Source organism: Myxine glutinosa, chromosome 2, assembly GCF_964187855.1.
Source record: "Myxine glutinosa chromosome 2, kmMyxGlut1.1, whole genome shotgun sequence".
In the NCBI taxonomy this organism is placed as follows: domain Eukaryota; kingdom Metazoa; phylum Chordata; class Myxini; order Myxiniformes; family Myxinidae; genus Myxine; species Myxine glutinosa.
This window is the reverse complement of record NC_136262.1, coordinates 948,051-973,063: the sequence shown is the minus strand read 5'-3', so window position 1 is coordinate 973,063 and position 25,013 is coordinate 948,051. Positions and strand designations below refer to the sequence as shown.

At 46.0% G+C, this 25,013-nt stretch overlaps 1 protein-coding gene across 5 annotated transcripts in view; it reads left to right on the top strand.

Annotated features, from left to right (window-relative positions):
* The window catches only part of LOC137422104 (uncharacterized), a 235,562-nt gene that overhangs the window by 165,233 nt on the left and 45,316 nt on the right, over positions 1 to 25,013 (top strand). For all 5 annotated transcript variants that reach the window (XM_078772898.1, XM_078772899.1, XM_068108855.2 and 2 more), the window contains one exon: positions 15,085 to 15,217. In XM_078772898.1, the coding sequence (XP_078629024.1) occupies positions 15,085 to 15,217 (133 nt within the window). The remainder of the gene's footprint in view (positions 1 to 15,084; positions 15,218 to 25,013) is intronic.

Here is a 25,013-nt window from a genome sequence, read left to right as displayed (position 1 = left end):
CATCTGCCTGGACCTTCCTCCCCCTACCAGCTACCTTTCGTGTGAGTCTGTCTGTTTGTCCTGGGCGTGTTATATAAGGGTGCCCTATGTCCTTTTGTTTCCTCTTCTTGTATATTCCCTTCTTTCGTTTCCTCTTTTAGATAGTAATAAACCATATTTGTTCTTCCTTTACCCTTCTTATTCTTTGGTTCCTCTCATCCGGTCGCTTTAGTCTTTTCCCCATTGAGTACCTGTTGCACTATTTGGCCAACCGCTCAGAATCGGGTTAGTTTTATTGCTAACGGTTCGATCCTCGGATTGCTAAACCGCTCGGCAATCTTCCATCTTGTCCGTGGCTCGAGCAGAAGTATCGTCCTCCTTTGCGGAGAGGTTGGCGAAGGTATCTGGGACTCCATTGACCAGTCACCCTGGTCAAGCTCAACCCCGCAAAGGAGCGCGATATCTTCTAGGACCGGAGACGGCCAGCTTAACAAGACAAGGGGATTAACCACCCCTCCCCCCTTGCTAATGGGAGTGCCGTACTCTGAGATCCGCAACAATTGGTGTCGGGGAGTGGGATTGAAGCCCGAATCAAATTTTTAATCCACCTTGGAAAATTTGGGCGAAATTACGAGCGGCCGAAATTTATTATTTAACAACCAAATTTATAATCGTGCCATGGATGATCAAGGCGGTCGGATGCCGGTGGGGGAGATAGAGGAGGGGGTAGGGTCGACCCAGGACCCCAGGGAAGAGATGGAGGAGATGCAGGAGGAAAGCAAAGAGGTGGCGGGGGTTGCAGGAGCACAAGATGGCGGCGCCTCGCACGTGGTCGCGGCAGCTGAGCCCGCTGTGCGAGCCTTTTCTAACATTGAATTGCTCCTAATCCAACTGAATAAAAAAATAGACGAACGAGGGGAGATAATAAAAAAGATGGGGAGAGACATAGCCCGCTGGTCGGGCGGGAAAAGCGCATTTGTACACGACGGGGTAGCGCGGTGTGAGGAACGCGGGAAAAGCGAATTGGAGCAAGGCGCAGGTAACTGGACGGGTATAGAGATCGCGACCCAGGGTATGGGGAAGCCGGCGACCGCCGAGGTAGCAGAGAAAATTTGAATAGAGGCAGCGGTCGTCAAGGGAAAAAACATTGAAATTAAAGAAAAAAGAAATCTAATCGAACAAATAGTAGTGGAAATTGGGATTGGAGAGATGGCAGAGAGAGGAATTAAATCGGAGATTGAGATGGAATGCATACAAGGTCTGAATTCACATCCTGATGCTGTACTTGCTAATCCTTATAAAGATTTGCAGGTGCGTGTGGAGAGGAGGATCCCAAAGGTGAGTAAGGTGGTATATGGTGCAAAAAGATTTTGCGGGAGAATGTTTGGCGCGAAAATTCTTTTCGCGCGCTTGGGATCCCAGCGTGTACCGCGGGCGTTTGTGGGAGGTCCGTGGTGCGCTGTGTGAGAGAAAATGGCGCTCGTGTGAGGAAAAGGTGTGTGAAGGTGAACGGCGCGCGTGTACGAATGGCGTCGGAGCGCGAGTGTGTTACCAAGAGCGAGGGAGAGTGCACGACAGAGTATGGAAGTGAAACTGAGTGCGAGCGAGAATGCATGTCGGAGTGTATGTGTGATGAGAGTGATACGGAGAGTGAGATGGATGAGGAGCGGGTGCGAGGAGGCACACCTGAGTTGGTCGTGGCGCGTGTGCGGAAGGGCACATCGGAGCGCGTGTTGGGGAGTGTTAGAGGATGTAACCGGAGAGTGTGCGCAAGAGTTGGCGCGAGAGTATGCGGTGATGATTGGGTGTGCAGAAGAGTGCACCCCCGTGGTGTGTTACAGAGGATGCAACCGGAAAGTGTGCGCAAGAGTTGGCGCGAGAGTGTGCGGTGATGATTGGGTGTGCAGAAGAGTGCACACCCGTGGTGAGTGTTACGGAGGACGTAACGGGGGAAGAAAGGTGTGGAACGGAGTGTGTGATAACAGAGTGTGCGAATGGTGGAATGGATGCGCAAGAATGTGCGCGAGTAGAATGCATGGGATGTACGAGAGGCGTTGGAGCGTCGGGTTTGGTGAATGTAAAAAGGAACGCGTGGTGTGAGCATGTACGGGGAGCATCGATGTTGACCGGGGCAGCGGTTAGGCCGACGTATAGCCGACGCGAGCTCCCGGTCCGTGCCGGGCTTTGTGTATTGCGGGAACCAGCGGGGATCGGTGTCGCGTCGCTCCTGTTCGGAGCGTCGTGCACGATTCGGGCCGGGCCCCGCCCTGCACGGTCGAGTCCGCACTTTGCCAGGCAAAGCGACCGGCCCAGTTTGAGGGGAGGTAGGAGGGGTCAGAACGGGGCCCCCTTGTGGTGGTGGCGCTCCACCCGGGCAAGGATGGGCCATCGCGCTTGGGAGCGCAAGGCATCGCACCGGGATGGTGCCTTGAACCTTGGCCCGAGTAAACCTCCTCCCCTGAATCGAGTGCCGGACGGGCCCAACCTGCAGTAGACCAAACCACCCGTATGCATTGCTCGGCTTTGTGAAGCCGAGCTTTGATAACGCAATGACGCACCGAGGAGGCTCATGTATAGAGGACTGTGATGATGATAGTGTAATTGTTTGGAATTGGCAGGGAATTGGCTGGAAATTACTAGTGATTCGAAATTGGGAATAGTGATGATTGGAAATTGATACCCAGTGTCGGGGGGTGGTATCTCTACCATCCCTCACACGATATGTGGGCAAAGGAGCTATAGTTTATGGGGATTGGCTGTGTAAACTAGCCCGGGAGGGTTAGGTTATAATGTTAGGGTTTAGAAATGACAGTAGGTAACTGTTGATTTAAGTAGCGACATGATACCTGTAGTAGGGGACGTAGAATAGCTTAGTTTGGATGATAACGACGTGGGATGTGCAATAGTATAAGGGGTGACGGGGAGCGTGAGTTTCAGAAGGGAGTAGTGAGATCAGATGATGCAGTGTGTGTGCAGGAAGTGATTGAGCAGAGTATTGTGAAAGGTGTGATTGTGCGTTGTATTGAGTGAATGGTCCTGGAGGGAAGGAGGGTGGCGGTGTGTGTGGGCACAGGTGTGCAAGTGAAGTACAGGTGTATGGGGAATGGTTGAATTGAATAAATGGTCTGGAATAAATGGAGTGTGGAATGGATGGTGTGGAGTGAGTCGTGTGGAATATGTGGAGTGGAGTGGTTGGTGCGAAAGGAGTGGATGGGGAAGATGGACCCCCCTTCACGAGTACCCGGGGAGGGTAGTTTAAAAGTAGGTAGCGGGAGTAGGTAAATTGTGGTTGGATATTGGCATCTGTGGTGCGGGTAGTTGCACGGAAGTGTTGTGTTGGGTGCATTAGTGGAGTCAATTGGCTGGGCGTGTGGCCTGTTAGTGAGTGTGATTGGTTGAGCACTCCGCCACTGTTAGTCTGTCGGCCAGGTGAGGCCGCAGGTAGGCTCTGTTAGCCAGTCGGGTTCAATGGGGCCCGAGGATCCGGAGGACGGACCCGGGTAGCCCGACGCCAGAGAAGGCGGTAGGGGGTGAGAGCGCCAGAGGGCCTTCCCCAGGTAGGTTAGGGTAAGGAGCAGGTAAGCTCGGGAGACAACTGCAGTGGTGGAGGTGTGCAGGTGAGCAGACCTGCTGGGAGCACCACACAACCCAGCCCGGAAATTGTGTGAGGGCACAGGGAGTAGAATCGGGGGAGTGAGACCCCAAATTGGTGAGCACCACAGTTTGGTCAATGGGAGTTCGGTTCTTAGAACCACATAGTGTAAGATGGCCAATGGTTTGGCAGGAAAAGACCCCGGGTAGAGTAAGTGTGTTAAAGTCATTTAGAGTATAGTTAGGATTGGAATCTCTTCGCACCATCAACATCCACTCACCAGGGTGACAGGACTCCACACCACCGGTTTGTGCAAATGTCTGGTTTGTAAGACGCATCATGACGTGGGGGTGACATTGTGCTTGTGATGTTCCATCTCTTCCTCCTCAGGAGGGATTGATGAGAAATTGGGCTTTATGGCAAATTTGGTTAGAGGGATTGTGGACGAATTTGGAATTAGGGGAGATATGGGGAAGACAAGACGATAGCGACGGATTTGTAAAATTGTGTAAATACGGGGTAAGGGGCAAGGGTAGATTAGGTGACGGGGGGACGTACGGTAGGGACGAGCTTTCTCCGCTCGCTCTCCTGCGCACCTCACCTCTGCATTACCTTGTGATGATGTGTACTCTTGCGCCCTTGCACCCCGCTAACCCTGCTTTGTCTTCCTTCCCCACCTATGGACCGTGCTCTCTGGGCACTGAGGGGAAAGCGTGCAGGCGCTGCAGTTGTGTGCCCGCACCTCCGCTGCCTGCCTGCCTGGACCGGTACACCACTTATGGACCACACGTTTGTGGCCGAGCACCACATCATGGATCACACGGCTGTGGCATGGCCACTGCTGGGGAATCTTGCTTGCGGACCACGGTAAAGGTGGCACCTATGCCAAGCAGGTGGACCACCCTAGTTGGCCCCTGCTGGCCGTAATTAAACAAAAAAGTGGACGCTTTTGTGCCCTTTTTGTGTTTTTGTTATCTCTCAAATAGGCAGCAAGTCAAGAAGACACCCAGAACATCGACCCCAGCAGAACATCGGCTGTGCAGCGAGGACGCCAGTGTGACTTTTTGAACTGTATAACTGTGCCCTGGATGGTGCTTTGTGTTTTTTTATTGGGTGCTTTATGGTGGTGCTTTTGGTGCTCTGAGATTGCACTGCAATATCAATTGTGCGTCTCAGAGCACCCGTGGGTATGGTGTACCGGTGCAGTGCAGTGCATGACCTTTCCTCTTTCCAAAAACTCTGCTTTTGTTTCCCAAAATAACAGGTCCTGGGTTTAGTTTTGTAAATACCATATAAAGTGTCTTTGTAAATAATGCTCCCCACCGTCGATGTGTAGTTTTGAGAATTAATTCCATGATTCGGTTATCCTGTGTGCGTGAATCAGTTAGACAGAATGCAACGCAGCAGGCGGGACATACTTCATTGTTTTAAAACTGTCGCACTCAGGGTAAGGTTAATAGTAGAGGGTTACTACACCTGAGTGTCACATTAAGTTAAAGTTTTTGTCGGCACGGGACGTGCCTGGAGGAGAGACCGGTGCTGTGTTACGGTTTTTAGAACCTTCACTTTGTAAAATAATAATTCTTGTAAATATCCCCCTTTGTAAAGGTCGCACCCTAGTTAGGCCATGTACAACACGTAGGACACCATAGGATCTTCTTTAGTTATTTCATTAGTCTATGTTTCAGTTCAGGATCTGTTTCCAATCGTTTGACTCTGCGTTGTATTAATCAAATAACCTAGCCTCCTTCTTAAACTCCCACTGCATCCATATTGCGGCGTAGCCGCCCTCCAAATTATATGGCTTCTCTGCCAGCTGCAGCGCCCTTCTCAAGACGCCATTACGCCCGCGGTCAAGTTGGAGAAGAAGGGAGGAGTGGCTAGGAACTTAGGCGTGGCCCCATCAACGCGTCACGAGGGGAGGTAACAATGAACCCTCGTGACCAATCCGGGCCGAGGCGTGTTCACCGGTTATCGGAGCAAAGCGGACGCGGCTAATATGCGAGATTTGCAATAAAAGCGCGAACGCAAAGCCTTTTCACGCAGAAGAGCAGAGAGCAGATGCGGGGGAGATCGGCAGATGCGAGAGAACAGTGCAGAGGCGGCGCATACAAGAACATTGCGTGGAGGATCGTTTGGGACGATCGTTTTCGATACGAACTGCCGTGGTTTTGAGAGCATTCGGCACGCTGTACGTACGCGCATTCCAGCCCCTCGCATTTGTAAGGTCCAGTCGAGCGCCAACGACGCCAGCTGCCTGCCATTCTTCGCGGCGGACTCAGACCCTGGAACCATCTGCCTGGACCTTCCTCCCCTACCAGCTACCTTTCGTGTGAGTCTGTCTGTTTGTCCTGGGCATGTTATATAAGAGTGTATAAGGTTGCCCTATGTCCTTTTGTTTCCTCTTCTTGTATATTCCCTTCTTTCGTTTCCTCTTTTAGATAGTAATAAACCATATTTGTTCTTCCTTTACCCTTCTTAATCTTTGGTTCCTCTCATCCGGTCGCTTTAGTCTTTTCCCCATTGAGTACCTGTTGCACGATTTGGCCAACCGCTCAGAATCGGGTTAGTTTTATTGCTAACGGCTCGAGCCTCGGATTGCTAAACCGCTCGGCAATCTTCCATCTTGTCCGTGGCTCGAGCAGAAGTATCGTCCTGCTTTGCGGAGAGGTTGGCGAAGGTATCTGGGACTCCATTGACCAGTCACCCTGCCCTGGTCAACCTCAACCCCGCAATGGAGCGCGATATCTTCTAGGACTCGGATGGCCAGTGAAATAGACGAGGGGATTAAACCCCCCTCAGTAAGGGGAGCGCCGTAATCTGAGATCCGTAACAATACTTTGCCCAAGGTCGAAATAACTGTCAACATGCTTTTGTGTTCATTCCTTCAACCGATAGTGATTGCTGTCTCACAGAGAGAAATAGTACATAGTTGACGAGGCAAGGTTAAATCAATGCAATGTTGGCTTTAACATAACCAGAGCCAGACAATCTGACTTCAGTCAAATAGGGCACAGTGTGACACAATCTGGCTCCATCCGTGTAAGGGGTCAATGAAATCCCCTCAATCTCCCCTTTGATATTCAAATATTTTTTAGAAAAGGAAAGAAAGATATTTCATTATCACCCTTTGTCCCACTAGGGATTTTCATGGAAGTATTTCCTTACTATCTGTGATTTTATCTCTGACTTCACGGGGTGCGTGAAGTTCCTTCCTCAAGGGAAAACACGCGAGCTGTGGTCGGGTGGGTCAGGTCCTACCCATGAAGTTTGGGTGATAAATCCCAGACGGTAGTCAAGTACCTCTTATGAGTCCCTTCCCCTCATAATAATTTAGACCTAGAGAGGGAGAAAGAGAGAGATATAGATAAATGATTGAGTAAATATTGGCCTCCCTATATAATTCCAAAAATCAGTCTCACAACAGCTTTCTCGTTCCGAGTTTAATCTGAATCAATCTCGAACAGCATCTAGAAAGAATACATGGCAACCATCATTTCAGTTCTCAGATAGGCATCAAGAGTATACATCATATAGGATACACATAAGCAAGCCTCATGCCAACGTGATTTCTCACCTTCCTAAGTAAGCGCGTAATGGTCACAGGTCTGCCCCTCGCAGTCAGCGGGCAGATATTCATGAGAGCACTTTAGTGGGCAGAAGATGTTACTACACCTGGGCTATAACTTACATGCCTACATTTCACTACACTCATTACTTAGGTTGGGCCTTTCAAAGCAAATCTCAGGTTAGCAGCAGGCATTCATTTTGCCTTTATTTTCAGTTGAAGTGAGGTGTTAATAAAGCTCTTGGTTGTACAAGGCAAGCAGCGAAATGCATTCAAAAATACGCTGGCGATCAGCAACACCCTTTTAATAACGCCCTTTTAATAACACCCTTTCCAACGCTTTCTTCCTCAGGATTCGTACACAATCGATCACCTCTTCCGGCACGCATAAGAGGCAATCTTCAAGTTCGCTCTTCCAAAATGCACATGGGGTACTGGGCTTAGAGTTCAACACTACACAATCTTTGCCATTCACGCTTGTCCGAGTCGGAATCTTCAGCTTGCTCCAGAGCGGTCGTTAGTTCGCGCATGGTTTGTGAAGTTAACTCTTGGATTCGGGTAGTCGTGCCAGCTGTGCAAGATTCAATTATGGGGAAGGGGGTAGGGTTTTATGAGGTAGAGGGTTTGGAGATAGGGACATGGAGGCTCTCGTACAGGGGGCATACAATGCAACTGTTTCCTGCTTTATGGGGTGTTTACAAGCTCGCTTTGCAAGTTGTATTTCTTCTTTGTCAAGGCATCCAAGTCATGCTACATGTTCTGGAGCTCCTGCTGTGTCTGTTTATTTCTGGACTTCAACTCATAGTACCACTCCTGTTTGTCATGTGGCAAGGTCCAGACCAAGCCATTGGTGACCGGCTACTGCTGCTTAATGTCTGCTTCCATCTCCTTCAGCTGGGCCTCCTTCTTTTGCCCTTCTCTAAATGAGGCATCCAGGTCCTCAGCCTTGCAATCATTATGGACTCTCATCACATCGCAATCCTGTGTGACTTCCTCCATATCTGTATTCACATTCAGTTTGTCAACAAGCCTATTGTAAACAGCCAGCTCACCCGGCAAGTCCTTGATTTATTTTATTGTATGCATGGTACGCTCTATTGTCTCGGTCAAAAACTTCCACCGACCTCTGCAGTTTTCTGATTTTGGCAGCAAGCTCAGCCATTTTTGCTCCTCAACTGAACCATAATATAGGACTTGTCCATGTAAACTTTTTGTCTTGTCCATAAGATGGACTTGTCCATGGTCTGCACTTGAGGACCTTTTGAGGAGCCCTTTCTGATGCTAAGGCCTTCACAAGTCATAGGGTGGTCAACAGCAATAGGAGCCCCAAAGGAGCTGGGGGACATGCCAATGAAGACTTCTCTTGAAGTCGTCGGCCTGGCTGTATTGAGCATCGGAGTGCTCATACGACTCAAGGATGACCATAATGGTGTTTGTGGAGGTCTGCCGAGTCCACTGACGCTTGAGTGAGCGATGGGCCGTCCCAGACTGGAACCGGATCTGCAGCCACCACTGGTATCTGGTCGAAGGTCACTCGTGCCTCTTCCTCCCGACCCCGGACCACACAGGGGTGTTCCCCTGTACCTTAATTGCAAACTTACTGACGCACAGATCAACACTTCCCAGCCCCCCGCCCCCCCCCCCCCCAATGACAATGATGATCGATATGAGGACTTTGGCTCCGCATTCTCTGAATTGGCATTTATTTCCCTCATCTCTTAGATGGCTGGCTATTTTCGGCTACACTCCATGCGTCGTGTCTGGAATCCAAATGCCACATCTATCTTAAACAATTTCAGAAGCACCCCCATTTTACGCTAAAAGCAAGTCAAGTGCCACTTTGTTTTACATAATTGTCGTTCTCATTTCCACCACAGCATCTGACATTGTAAGTCTGAAGCATTGACTCATTAAACACTATCTATCACCAACCTGCCAATGGTAAGGAGAAACTCACCACATCTTCTCCATCCTGCTCCGTGCATCCCTGCATTGTAAACATCATCTTTTTTTTTTTTAACACACATTTGTGAACATGATCCTGCATCGCTGCCATTCCTGCAACCTCGTTTCATTCCTGCAACTTTAGTCTGAGGCACATATTTCTCATATACACTTGCATTATTTCATCACCATATTTAAATCTCGCATTAATCATTTTGCATGCAAAAATATTACACATTAAATCACAACACACTACATCACAACTGGTAGTTATCAACAACAATCAACTGGTATTGATCCCTTGATAAAACGCACACTCATCCCATGTCTTTTGGACTAGCCAATGGGAACACTGAAAATCGTCTGAAAATTAAAAATCGTCTCCCAGTTGCCATGAATACCGAGCGAATGCATCTTCCCGCAAAACTCCGCCCACAATCACCAACTCCAGCCTCCTTTGCACGTATGACCTAGAATCCTTGAGTCGAACGTGCAAAGTAACGTGCACACTTCCATTGGCTTGCTCTTGTTACCCAATCAATTCCTCCTCCTCTTCAGACTAATCCTATTGCTCGGTAACACTAGGTAACCATTACATTGTCATCACCCCTAATCATTACAAGCGTATAATTCGGAGAGACTTATCTCCACTATTAATTCTCACATCTGTGCCCCACATTCAGTGCCACCAGCACAGGCATCTACCTGCCATTTTCACAACAGTATCTAGTATCTCTTGACCCTTGGCAGCAGAATAATTTGCTACCTGTTTGGGAATTAACGCTCGTCCAATCTGCATTTTCTTTGATGGAAACGCCCTATCAACCCCCAGGAGGATGAGCAATAATTTCATTGATGTGATACAAAAAGTACCGGATGGAGTCCCGTTCACCTGGGCTGCAGAGCTGTGATCTGCCTCCAATTCTTCACCAACACCCAATCAACTCTGATCAGGATTGCATTGTTCTGTAGCTGAGTCGCCCATTACTTCCTTGACCTGCATGTGGAAAACTAGCGCAATTTTGTTGAACAAAATCCAACACTTTCCCATCCATTGGTGCATTTCCCCCAGTGCAAACCAACCACTCATCACTTCAAAAACAACAATCCATAGCCACTTTTTTATTTTGCTGCCCTTACCATCAACTTTCAAGACCTTTCCTCTACCTTACCAGCAAGCCTTGCAAATCCACTTGCCACTGACAAATGCTTCATTTTATTTGACTTTCTTTCGCCATCTTCGCACTTACTTTGACTTTCTTCACACTTACTCTGACTTTCCTCACACTTACTCTGACTTTCCTCACACTTACTCTGACTTTCTTCATAAATCCCAAAACTTGCCTGAAGACACAATCCACTCGAGTTGTCAGGTCAATTTCCCCTTTCAGGCGCATCTGTCTAGACATTCACAGATTGTCCACAAGATCACATTACCATATTTCACTCTTACCTTCCTGGAACAGCTAGTGGTCCTCCGAGAGATGCATTCCGATGTTAAATCGCTTCAGCTCCTGAATGCTCAACTTTGGCGTCAATGGAATCGCACCATGGACTTCATGAACACAATCGGACAGACAGACAGGGGTAAAACCATAACCACAATTACCTTCCCCCAATCAGGAGACCAGAGCACCACCACTCCATCTGCGTTATGCTCAAGTCTGGTCACACACAACCCTCTGAGATGTCATACTCACAGACAGACACAAACAGACAACAGAGGCGAACCACAAGCCCCAGAACCTAACCAGACTCTAACTCACTTCCAAAGGGCACCACTTCTCCTGACTGGCACAGTGTTATCCCCAGTCTTTTTTTTTTTGCCAGCTCACTTATAAAACAAAATGGAAACAAAAATTGTTTGCCAACAAAAATCATTTGTCACTGGAGGGAAAATTCTGCCACCCTCCTGCAAGAGAAAACAGTACCCCACTTCTCCAGTTACCTTCTGACATTGGGTGGGATCCAATGCGATGACATCATCTTCCTTTGCTCAAAACAAACATACAGTATACACTGGATTTATATTTCCACAGAACTCCACCAACAACAACAACAGGCATTTTAAGGCCATTTTCCCTGCAAGAGCGGGGGTTAGCCTTGCGGTCCCCATGACAATCTTCTCCATTTTGCCCTATTTTCTGCATGTCCCCTTGTTATAACCCCACTTGCCCGCATTTCATTTCCACAGAACTCCACCACTCTGTTAAATTGATTAACATGCCCAATGAGCAATCCACTCTGCTCAGGGCTGCAAAATGCTGGATTCTAACTTTCAGCCCAAACAAAGCTCTTGTCCGCCAGGCTGCAAAATCAAAGCGTTATCAGTCCTCTTTTTTTCCCCACACACAAGCCAGTGTAAGCCAGCCAAACATAAACAAATAAGTTCCAGCGAGCTGTGACCTCCATAACTCGAAACAAGTCTGCCAGCACTTTTAAAACAAACCATTTTTTTCCCAGTCACTTACTAAAATAAATTACAGCTCTTGTCCGTAGATATACGTTAACCAAGATTACATGAGAGTTAACAACAATAGTACTGCCCCGTGGAGCAAGGCAACGGAGACAACTTCCCTCTCCATCTGGACTTACCCCAGGTAGAATTTGGCTTTTGACATTAATGTACAATGTTATTGGATTTAAACCATCTTGTACTTGCAATATCATCTCCCTTCAGACTCGTTTTCCCTCAGGTTAATCTCCTGGTCTCTCCTTCGCTGGTACCTCCCTGAACCTATCGAGAAAGTACTCGCACACTGTGTTCATTCTTGGTTAACACTCGCACACTCAATGTGTTCATTCCTCCGTATAGAGCGCAGCATTAAATTCAAAGCATACTGTAACATAAGCAGGACTCTAATGTTAGGCTCTCCAGTCCACACCGGAAGTCTGTTTATTTCCCTGGGTCCCCCGGAACAACCAACAACAATAACAACAATGTAGTTGCTTCTCAATTGCAGGTACTTCAAACATGCATTACAAACCAGATCTGGATTCAAGCCTGAACCAAAATTTTAACATCACAGCATTAACGATTTATCTGTTAAAGGGACATTGTGCATTCTTAATTGCAGAAATCAATATCCTCTAAACTTTTGAATCAAATCACCCAGTAACATTTTCACTGGTCTCTCAAGTGAAAGCAACAGAATTTTGGACTCTCAGTTATTTTCGTCCTTCCTGGCACGACTTATCTGTGAGTCGTGTACTGTACGTTGTTGCATGCAAGCTCTCAGCCAGCCACTCCAATGCACCCTGGTTTGATGGTGCACATATCACACCAGGGCATCACAGCGGTTGCGGACACCGTGTTTCTGACAATGTATTTTCATTACATCACACTTTGTCATACTTTATCCTGACCACGTGATACAGCCGTCTCTGCCTAGGTCTACCTTGGGTTTGAACATCATTATCAGTCTCATTTACTTTTCTGTTATTGAAGCAATGTCAGATACCCTTCCCGCGACCCGAAACACAACCAAATTATATCAATCAGTACAATTTACAATTTATCAACCTCCCCCTACTCACTCTTGTCTTGGTCGATCTGAATCTCATGAACCTGCTGAGCCCCGTCCATCAGTGAGGGGGGCACAAGGCCAGCACCCGAGCAGCGATGATCCGACGCTCGCCACATGGTCCATGACACATTTCACATCACACGATGACGACAGTCCCATCAGACTACGACAGCATAGTCCTTCTCCTCCAACCGGCTTCCCCAGTCTCGTATGGAGCTGCACCGGATCATCCTCGCTCACCTGTGCACCTCCGTACGGTCCACACCGAGTGCAGTGTTTCACCTCCCGCACACCTGTACACACGTGCTTCCACAGGTGTCGTGTTTCCCCAATCTAAAGTGTCCATTTCACCAACCGTCAGCCAGGTGACTGACGCACGCATGTACGTTTGCGTTGCAGGACTTAGTCAACTTCACAAAATTATGACCGTTGGTGCATTCCTGCAGCCTATCTATGTATTACGTATGCACGCCGGGTGCACAATGGCTCCGAGGGCAACTCAACGTCCCCCTGCCTCATCCTTCACGTCTTTCAATACATTCTGCCGTTTCCTGTATGAATTAAAGTTTGCCGGTAGGCAGCTGTTTCAAGGTCCCTGCATACAGTGTAATCATTGTACTCTGAACTGCAATTTAGATTCGCACTGTAATCATTGTGCCCTGATCGCTCGATCATTTTGGGTTTCAATATACAGTAATTAAATGCGCATCCCTTTATCTCGCATTCCGCGATCCCCCTCTGGCTCATGGCTCATTGCCAAGGCTCACCCCGTCGCTGCGCCCGTGATCTCGGCTTGCATTAATCCACCGTACGGCCAACCATAATCCCACGCTCCCACGCACAGCCCGAGCCTGCAGCAAACATGCATTCCTTTGCCAGTGGCAGATCACACGAGTCGATTCCAGGGCTATCGATCAATACTCATTTGAATTGGAATAACCGGACTTCAAGCATATCTAATTATCGTTCTAATGATGTCAACTCAATGTATAGGTCGAACTGACCCTCCCCTTCATATACGAGCAGACTTTAATACCAAAATTAATTATTTGAATTGCTCGGGTTAATTGTACACATCTTTATAACACTTTGGCCTACCGCTCGCTCCTTCCAGCCATCAAGCGGCTATTTTTACCTGTCACTAAACCCCGAGCGCTTATCCTTTTGTAACCTGGTTCGGTTCCATTAATTCTCCTGTTCTCGACATCCGAATGCAGCCGGCTTACGGCCAACCTTAATCTAACCTTGTTCAAGCTCTCTTTCTCCAGATGTTCCTTGTCTATCACTCTCTTGTGTGTACTCTCTCCGTTTCTGCGCAACCCGTTAGCTTAATGAGGGGGGGGGAGGCCTTATCCGGCTTCTCCCAACTGACGGATGCATGGCGGCACCAGAGGTGTCACCGTCCTTCCTTCTTAGCAGAGTTCAACGAGCGTGCAGGTCCAACCTGCCCCATAAAGAGATGCATCATCACGCATCCAGCTGCCACCCCTGCTAGGACCTTCACGTCGCGTGAGCGTACAGATTGTCTTGAAAACCTGCCATCTTGAAACGCTCCCCTATGCGCGACGCGACCGAGTGCGCAGCTTGTCTCTCAAAGCTGCTTCGTTGAAGCACTCCACAAGTGCTCGGGCCCAAGCCACCTGAACCCCCTTATCTTCAACAGATCTCTGTGTACCGTGTCCGTCCTTTTTCTCTATAATTTTTTTATCCGCACCTGAGGTCAAGCCGAGACAGAATCCACCCAAAGATGGCCAAAATTTCCACTATCGAGAAAGTGCTCACCTCATTTAATGGGCGCCTGGAACCTCTATGGCCATCCTGGGTCAACCAGTCTCTCTTGCCTCCGAGCGGACCTCATTCTCGTCGCCAAGTTGTCATGGATTTTACCTTTAAACCCATTACTTAGGAAAGCACTTTTAGAACTCCGGACAATGTACAAGATAATTTATTCCAGATAAGGCTTACATGCAAGGAAGATTTCTGAGTCCCCACGACTCTCCCATCTTAGGGAGCCACCAAGTCACACTGGCGTTAATATACTTTGCCCAAGGTCGAAATAACTGTCAACATGCTTTTGTGTTCATTCCTTCAACCGATACGGATTGCTGTCTCGCAGAGAGAAATAGTACATAGTTGACGAGGCAAGGTTAAATCAATGCAATGTTGTCTTTAACATAACCTGAGCCAGACAATCTGACTCCAGTCAAATAGGGCACAGTGTGACACAATCTGGCTCCATCCGTGTAAGGGGTCAATGAAATCCCCTTCATATACATACATTATATGCATACATACAAACAAACATGCATGGATACATACATACATACACGATCTTACATTCTCAGCAACCCATAAATCAATGTATGTTTTTAATCAGAAGTAAATCTCTATATATGTGAAATTTATTCTGTTTTACTTCACCAACTCTGTCTGAACATGTCTCACTGTTTTCCCCATTTGTCATTGCTGAGCAGAACCATGTTATCGTGAAAGTGCCTCCTTACCATGATGTTGGAATTGTGGCTCCAGTGACTGTTGGTATCATTGTCAGCAGCAGTGCTGGGCACTCCCATGAATCACAAGCCTTCACGTACACCCCTGTACCTGGTCAGTTGGTTAAATCCTTCAACTGGTAAAGACACCGTAATTGTACTAAAATACGCAATTTGGTGGCTGTCTGTCTGACTGTGATACATTCGATTGTCACTTATCCAATCTCAACCAATCTTTACAGGAGGACTAAGAGTCACATGATGGAGGTTGTAGTGACTTTATTTGCTTCATTCCCCAAGGGGTTTTCTGCCTTGGGCAAACTCTGTGTTAAGGTGTATATCCATGTTCAGATAGTTAATCATGGCGTTTTTTGCAAGGCCACTTCTAATAACAAAAGTATATACGGCATTAATGAATGAATGAATGAATTAATGATCGTTTTAAGGCCATTTTCCCCGCTAGAGCGGAGGTTAGCCTTGCGGGCCCCATGACAATCATGGTTCCCTGTTTGAGGCAATGTTTTTATGGCCGGATGCCCTTCCTGACGCCAACCATTGGTCACGCTCTTACGATGCGCAGGGATACGGTGTACCTATTCTAAATCGGGGTACACACCGTGATCATTCATCCCAGCAAGCTGGTACTCAATTTGCCGACCTCAGAAGGATGACAAGCCGAGTCAATCCCCCTGGCGTTAATTCAGCGATCGACCGGGATTCGAACCCAGGATCCTAGGATCCCAAGCCGGCACCCTAACCGCCAAGCCAACACCAGGCTATCGGCATTAATGATAATATAATAATGTTATTACAAAATAATATTCATACTAATAACATCCCTTCGCTTCAAGGGAGTTTTCCTCCTTGGACAAATGGCGTGTTAACATGAATAAATAGCTAATCACGGCGTGTTGTGTTGCAAACCTACCAGAAGTAAAAAAAAAAAAACTATTATAAACCATAAAGATTACCTTTTCAAACAATCACTGCTGCTGTTTAACACAAAACTGAAAGAAATCTGGAGGAATCCTGACATCCTTTGAGGTATTATATGCTTACCTTGTCCACCACAGACTAACTTACCAGAGCCCAGATCTACTGTAATCTAATTACCCCAAATAAGATAATAACATGACCCTTCCTGCCACTCCCATAAGGAGTGGGTGTACTCATCTATCTATAATTCCACTAATCTCTGTGTGTATGTTTGTTTGTATGTTTGTCTGTGACCGCTGTTTCTCGACAACTACCGGTCCGATATACTTGAAACTTGCCAGGTATATTGCTGGGGACCCGAGGATGTGCCTTTTCAAGGTTTTAAATTAATCGCAGAAGTAGTTACTGAGCTATGTCCAAAAAACGATTCAACCAATCAGAGAGCAGCGAGCTATCACGTGTGCCGAACGTGGCGAACAGACTCTGCCTCGGATGGCACATTTGAGAGCGTATTCATTTATTTCCCGTCGGCAAACTATGTTGCCGTTAAACTATGTTTTAAAACTAATAAAAACTAATTTGCGATTCATCGTATTCATCGCTTCACATTTGCGACAGTGAAGACTTCACTTCCGGCAGCCAATCACAGAACGCGTTGTTGCGAGCCCGAGAGCCTGCGCCATTACGGTTCGTAATTCGATTTCTTCCGGAGAAAATAATAATTTCTCGATTTCTTATGCGCATTATTTCTCCCAATTCAGTCAGAGCGAAGGGCGGAAGCGAAGAGCGTTGTTTTTTTTGTTTACGGGCGTACGGGCGGGGTAGAGCGTACGGGTAGCGTTTTTTTTTTTTTTTGGCAAGGAACGGGCACCCACGTACGGGCATGCCCTAGTATTCTAAAATCCGAAACATTCTGTAATCCGAATACTGCTCGCTAACCAAGGAATTCGGATATGAGAGTTAACTCGATACATCTGTACATATGAACCCTGTCTTTGTGTTTGTTGGTTTCAATTATTCGGTCACATTCTTTGACTCATGGGTAGCTCTCACTGTTCTGATTATTCCACCTGTACCGTAGAATAACTTTTTACTCCGCACACACAAAGCCAAAGGTGTGGGTTACACAATTGGTTCACTGATTGTCTGTCTGGCCTTCTGTCTACAAACGTCAGTTTATGATCTCGTAGAACAACTTGATTTAATGTGAATGTTATACTTTGAACATGAATCGGAAAACTAAGCTTTGTTTTTGCAGTACTTTGGCTCTGAATTTGACCTGATAGAGCATGCGCAGAAAAGGGTGAGATAATTATTTTCCTCTGTTTACCTGTCGAGCAGTTACACAAAATTGAAAATTATTGCAAACAGGAAACTTACTGTTTTGAGCACATCATAAAGGACAGGCACAAATAACAAATATAACATGCTAAATAAAGTGGTGTAAAGGATGCTGCTATTTATGATGCGGCAGTGAAATTCTGGAATTTTAATTTCAACAACTTGTAAAATTGTTATTTTGTAAATTGAATTATATACCTTAATACGGTAAAACTCCAATCCCCTTTTTAGCATTTTCAAAACACTTCTATTTAGCAGTACTTGGACAAAATTTGTTGTTGCGCTCTTTAACTGCCACTGTTATCCCACCTTGTGGAGTCGGCCGGGGGAAGCCTGGCCCAAGTCTTTTACGAACCGGCCTGGCCGGGCCTGACATTCGCCTACTTCAGGCAGGAATTTGGAATTTGGCCATGATGCTGGCGAAAGATACTTGCCTACTCTTTGCGAAGGAGACACCATGGGATCTTCAACGCTTCCCGGTTTAACGTCCATCCAAAGGGACTGTAATCATTGTACGTCACTCAACCCAGTTCAGCAGACAAAAGCACAGTGTTTATATATAGCAGAATCTTGTTTCTCACTGTCTGAGAGTCCTTTAGGTGCTTTTTTGCAAACTCCAAGCGGGCTTTCATGTGTCTTTCACTGAGGAGAGGCTTCCGTCTGGCCACTCTGCCATAAAGCCCAGATCGGTGGAGTGTTGCACTGATGGTTGTCCTTCTGGAAGTTTCTCCCATCTCCACACAGGATCTCTGGAGCTCAGCCAGAGTGACCATCGGGTTCTTGGTCACCTCTCTTACCAAGGCCCTTCTCCCCCGATTGCTCAGTTTGGCCGGGCGGCCAGCTTTCGGAAGAGTCCTGGTTGTTCCAAACTTCTTCCATTTAAGAATTATGGAGGCCATTGTGCTCTTGGGAACCTTCAATGGAGCCGAAATTTTTTTGTAGGTTTCCCCAGATCTGTGCCTCGACACAATCCTGTCTCTGAGCTCTGCAGGCAGTTCCGTCGACCTCATGGCTTGGTTTTTGCTCTGATATGCATTGTCAGCTGTGAGACCTTATATAGACAGGTGTGTGCCTTTCCTAATCATGTCCAATCAATTGAATTTACCACAGGTGGACTCCAATCAAGGTGTCGAAACATCTCAAAGATGATCAAGAGAAATGGGAGGCACCTGAGCTAAATTTCAAGTGTCATAGCAAAGGGTCTGAATACTTATGTCAATGTGATATTTCAGTTTTTTATTTTTAATAAATTTGCAAAAGTTTCTAAAATCCTGTTTTCTCTTTGTCATTATGGGGTATAGAGTGTAGATTGGTGAGGGAAAAATGAATTTAAACGATTTCAGCATAAGGCTGCAACTAACAAAATGTGAAAAAAGTGAAGGGGTCTGAATACTTTCTGACTGCACTGTATAACACTTCATCTGATCAGTATGAATTTTTTTTTCGTCTGCAAATCTTGGTCCGATTGGCACGGAATTTTCACCATCGGAACCTTTTGCCTACTCTTTGCGAAGGAGACACCATGGGATCTTCAACGCTTCCCGGTTTAACGTCCATCCAAAGGGACTGTAATCATTGTACGTCACTCAACCCAGTTCAGCAGACAAAAGCACAGTGTTTATATATACGCACCTCCTCCTGCAGAATATTTGAATTAGAATTATGACATCATAGGTTACGTGGTACAGGTGCCATCTTGGAAAAACTTTACACCGCTATATCTAGCAAAACCGCTCAATGGAAAAAGTTGAAACAAGGCTTATTGTCAAGTACTCCCCAGGGGAATAAGATATGGTAATGATGTCATCGGTTTCTTCATTATGACGTCATAATTTGACATGTATAACACTTCATCTAATCAGTATGAATTTTTTTTATCTGCAACTGTTGGTGTGATGGACACAAAATTTTCATGCTCGGAGTGCCTCCTGTAGAATATTTTAATGATAATTGTGACGTCATAGGTCATGTGGTACAGGTGCCATCTTGGAAAACTGAAAAGCGTTGCATCTCTATATCTGCAAAACTGCTCCATGGAAAAAATTGAAACATGGCTCATTGAAAAGAACTCCATATAGGGAATAGGTGTTGTTAATGACGACGTCATTGGTGCCGTATTTATGACGTTATAATTTGACAGGGACAATGCTTAGTCTGATCAGTTTTAAATTTATTGAGCGTGATCTACGCAACAATTATATTAGAGAATATAAATTTATGATGTAGCAGCTCACGTGATCTGGCAGCCATATTGGATCAAAGAAAGAAAAAAAACGTTCCAAAACAGATGAGTTGGCTCGCACCAAGTTGACTGTGCAGGGTAAGTATTCTATGAATACCATCTCGTTTGAAGATGCATTGGAAGACAAATCTGCCGTTTAACTTACTTTGTCTTTGAAATCAACCTGATCGCACATACGCAGAGAGGAGCCAGATATTTTTTGACTTTGTCTGCCTACCTGGCAGTCAAACAAAATTGAAAATAATCTCAAACAGGAAACTTGTTGTTTTTAAGGACGTCACACAAATAACAGGCACAAATAACGAATGTAACATGTCAGATATTGTGATGTAATGGTCACTGTGTCATAATGGTGGTAAAACCCAGAATTAATTTGTTTGCGTGACTTTTACAATCTTTATTCTGTTTAAATTTAATTGTATACTTGAACACAAAAGAGCTCAAATCACCTTATAAATACTTCCAAGAAGGTCGAGTTTTGTAGTACTGTACTTGATTATGTTCTCCAGGGTAGTGCATAAGGGTGGTTGGTATTTGGTGCGAAACCTATTGGGGAACCAAGTCATCTTGGCTGGTATCTTATTGATTTTCTGTGGATTATTAGGGTAGCGGTGGAGACCAAATACTTTTGTCAATTTCAACTTTTATTTTTTTAGGGAAAATTGTGAGTTATTTGAAAAAAGTGCAAGGGTACCAATAATTTTGGGCACGACTGTATACGTGATTGAATACTCAGTTTGGGTCAGGTTTTAAATTTATAAAACAATATGTCAAGTTTAATGTACAAGAAAACAAGCACGACATAATAACAATAACCAACGCTTTTTGTGCTGTACTCTTCACGGCGATTCACAGCAAAAGACCAGTCACCAGATGAGGTTGAGAGCCAGTGCGTTTATATATAGCAGGTCTATGTTACGGCGACACCGATTGGTTCATCAGTCATGACGTCATTGGTAATCTGAACGCCCATTGGTTGACTCAGTCACCACGATCCCTGGCTCTGATTGGCTGGAGCGGAGTTGTTAGCGATGAAGCACTATTTGCATCATTACTTTGGAGGGAGGGGAGGGGGTGGGGGGGGATTGGGTAACCCCAAGGCCAGGGACTCCACATTTGCAGACATACCATGGACAGTGGTCAGGGCAATACCTTTAATCTCTCATTTCCTTTCAACATGGAAAGATTGTACGTTTGGGTGGCAAGGAGGAGTCCATTACTCAAAAAAGTCCATCTTGCTTCCACCAAGTATTAACTCTGGGGTGAGGGGGAGGAGGAGGGGGGGGGGGGCTGGGGGTGGACACTTATCCAACGGAGATATTCTAGTTTTGTAATTTTAATTGATTTTCTGATATTTGTAGAATTTGTTTTGCACTTGGAAGTTGTGAGTTACGATGTGCAAATAAAGGTGGAAAAAGTCTGATTTAATGCATTTTAATTCCAAGCTAAAAGGCAACAAAAGGTGAACATTTTGAAAGGGGGTGTAGACTTTCTCTCTCGGCACTGTATAAACGGCAGTTATAGTTATTATTGATATCGATTCGTAATTCTAATAAAAAAAAGACTGAAGTGCAAGTTTTGTTTTCCTTTTTTAATCTCCATCTCTTTTGAATATGTCATCGTGAAACGATTCAAATGTAAACCGATTATTGATGATCAGTAAATCATCAATGATTCTAAGGACGTTTCTCCACCTCTTCTCACATTTTAGTTTATATTCCTGCTCATGTTCAGACTGGAGCCAATCAGATTTGTGCATCTACAGGAATAAATTTACCAAAGAAAGATTAGAGATTCAAACCCCTGGGTATCCCCACCACTTGCTGGAGTATCCTGTTGCCAAATGTAAAGCAGCCATTGTTCGAGAGAAAGCAAAAAAAATTTAAGTTTCATTTTTGAAAGACTGCATGAAGATTGACTCGTCATTGGTTGATGATGACTTGTCATACTTCATCGGCGCCTGTCATTGGTCGACTGTAATGTACACTTTGCTACCTCTGGTAAATGCTTTATCTCCTGTTCTATCCAATGCCACCACAAATTTACGTGTACTGTTCGTGTATAATGTGGAAAAGTCAAAGTTCATAAACTCCACTCATTTTGTTTAGTAATGCGTCTCATTTTATTTTTCTTTCACTTTTATAAGATTGCCTGTGATGATGTGCTTATGATGTGAATGTTCACAATTGCAACTTCCTTTACATTTAGAGATTTTATTGCTTCATTATAGTTGAAGATCTCTCCCTTTATCTTTCAAAAAAATACAAAACACACACACACACACACACCTCTTGATTATTTGTATATCCACGAAATGGCATGGGAATCTGTTTGGACTGTGCTTGCCAATTATTGCTCTTGTTTGGACTATGCTTACCAATTATTTCTCTTGTTTGGACTATGCTCGCCAATTATTGCTCTTGTTTGGACTGTACTCGCCAATTATTGCTCTTGTTTGGACTGTGCTCGCCAATTATTGCTCTTGTTTGGACTGTACTCGCCAATTATTGCTCTTGTTTGGACTGTGCTCGCCAATTCTTGCTCTTGTTTGGACTGTGCTCGCCAATTCTTGCTCTTGTTTGGACTGTGCTCGCCAATACTTGCTCTTCGTTGGACTATGCTTGCCAATTTCTTGCTCTTCTTGGACTATGCTTGCCAATTCTTGCTCTTCTTTGGACTATGCTCGCCAATTATTTCTCTTGTTTGGACTGTGCTCACCAATTCTTGCTCTTGTTCGGACTGTGCTCACCAATTCTTGCTCTTTTTTTGAACTATGCTCGCCAGTTATTGCTCTTGTTTGGACTGTGCTCGCCAGTTATTGCTCTTGTTTGGACTGTGCTCACCAATTCTGGCTCTTGTTTGTACTATGCTCGCCAATTCTTGCTCTTGTTTGGACTATGCTCGCCAATTATTTCTCTTGTTTGGACTGTGCTCACCAATTCTTGCTCGTTTGGACTGTGCTCACCAATTCTTGCTCTTTTTTTGAACTATGCTCGCCAGTTATTACTCTTGTTTGGACTGTGCTCGCCAGTTATTGCTCTTGTTTGGACTGTGCTTGCCAATTATTGCTCTTGTTTGAACTATGCTCGCCAATTCTTGCTCTTGTTTGGACGATCCTCACCAATTCCTGCTCTTGTGTTTTTTTTTTTGGTTTTCTGTGTACAAGATTGATGCTCGTGTAAGAGCCAACATTAATCACATAAAAACCAACTGACACACAAAACATGAGATAAAGGGAGCAGGAGACAAGATGGGAAGACAGAGGGAGGCACACAAGTACAACAGCACAGAACAGGGACATCGGGAGATCTGTGGGAGGGTGGGGGCTTGGGGGGAGTGGGCATGGGAAGGGAGGGGGGGTGGGAGAGGTAGAAAACACAGGGACACTGCTAGGATTTCCAGGAAAGAAGTCGGTATTTCAAAAAAGTGGATCTGAGGTGAATGAGCGGGTGTAGAAAAGATCAAGGGTTTGGAAGGGGGAAGATGAGAGATGGTGGTGAACAGCTGTTTTAAAGACCTGGAGTGAGGAGAGGGATTGAAGAGAGTGAAGGAGTTTATTCCAGAGGCAGGAGAAAAGGGGAATGAAAGAGTGAAGGTGAGCAGAGGGTCTTGATTTTGGCAGTTTAACCATAAGAGGGTTGCAGGCAGATCTTGTGCGACCTGAAGGAATATTTGGGGGACAGAGCACAGAGAGAGCTGGGGGAGCAAGGCCGGAGAGGAGTCTGTAGAAGAAAGAAAGACCACCAAGCTGCCTGCGGTGAGTGAGTGAAAGGCCCTCAGAATGAGCTTCATCGTAGGAGATTCCAATGATTCTGAAAGCTTTGGTTTCAACAGCGTGAAGCCGGGCTAGGTGTGAGGCAGGGGCACCGGCCCAGAGGGTTGGAACAGTATTCCATTGAGCTGCGGATGAAAGCCTTGTATGTGGTGAGGAGCTCAGGTGTGCCAATGAAAGGACTATGCACGACGGAGGATGCCCAGTCAGCAACTGGCTTTGGAGGTCAGCTTGGAAATGTAGTTTTCCCAGGAAAGATCATGGCAGAAAGTGAGACCCAAAAGCTTGAGTGACATAACTTCTTGGAGAGGATTGTTCAGAAAGTAGATGGGAGGGTTATCCAGCTGGTCTTTTCGGAGAGACATAGTAAGAGTGTGATATTTGTCAGGATTGAAAGACATGTTCCACTTGTTTGACCAGTCTGTGATTTTGTCCAGGTCTGCAGAGAGTGAGGAGGCTGCCAGACCGTATCGAAGGCACGTGATATGTCAAGGGAGACAGCTCTAATTTCCTCTTTGGCATTGAGGACCTCCTTCCATTGTTGAGACAGCAGAAGCAGCATGTCTTAGAGTAGAGTGACCCGGTCTGAAACCAAATTGGTAATCAGAGATCAAGCCATTGGAGAAGAGGAAGGATTTGATATCCGAAGCAATGATGGATTCCATGAATTTGCTGATAATTGGGAGTAGGCTGATTGGTCTGCAGTTGCAAGGAACTGTTTTGGCACCTTTTTTGTGTAAAGCGGTGATGTTGGAAGATTTCGAAGCTGATGGCAGATGACCTTGAGCAAAATAGAGGGTGAAGAGAACAGACAGAGGGTGAAGAGAACAGGGCGAGGGTGGTATAGAGCGACAGAGCAGGATTTTACGACCCTTGGGCTGATGCCGTCAGGTCCAGTTGCAGAATCAAAGTCGAGGGTTCACAGAAACTTCTCCACCTTGTCAGGAGAGAAGGACACAGAGTCCATTCGCAGCTGGGTTCAACTGGGTAAGGTGGGTACAGAGACATGCGTTTGAGACACAAGATTTTGAGGCAAACATAGAGTTGAGGCATTCAGCTTTTTCACGTGCAGAGTCAGCCGTGTAGCCGTTTGAGGTAACGGAGGGGATGGAGGGGAAACAAACTCCGGAAACAGATTTGTCCAGACGCCACCAGGATTTGAAAGAGGGAGACATGTTTGAGAGTTCAGTCTTGAGAGTCGAGATATATTGTTTCCTGGCTCTCCTGAGGGTGGACACACTTGTTCCAGGCTTTGTCAAAGGAAATGAGATTGCCTTCCATTGGATTTGCCTTCCAGGAAGCGAAGGCAAGTTGTTTCAGGGCAACTGCCTCACCACAAGATTCCCTGTACCATTGACGGGAGAAAGGGTATGATAACTGAAGACGAGATGGGATAAATCTGTGCATGAGAGAGAGCAATTTACTTTGCAAGAATTCCCAGGATGAGTTTGTCAGAGGCAGTAGAGGCAGTAGACCAGTCCAGATGATTGATGGCTGCTTCAAGACCGTGCCAGTTTTCCTGAGTGAAATGCCACTCGTCGATGCTGAGGAAGCTCTTTGAGAATGGCCAGAGAGATGTCCACTTTAACAAGGAAATGATCAGATGAACCGATTGGAGCA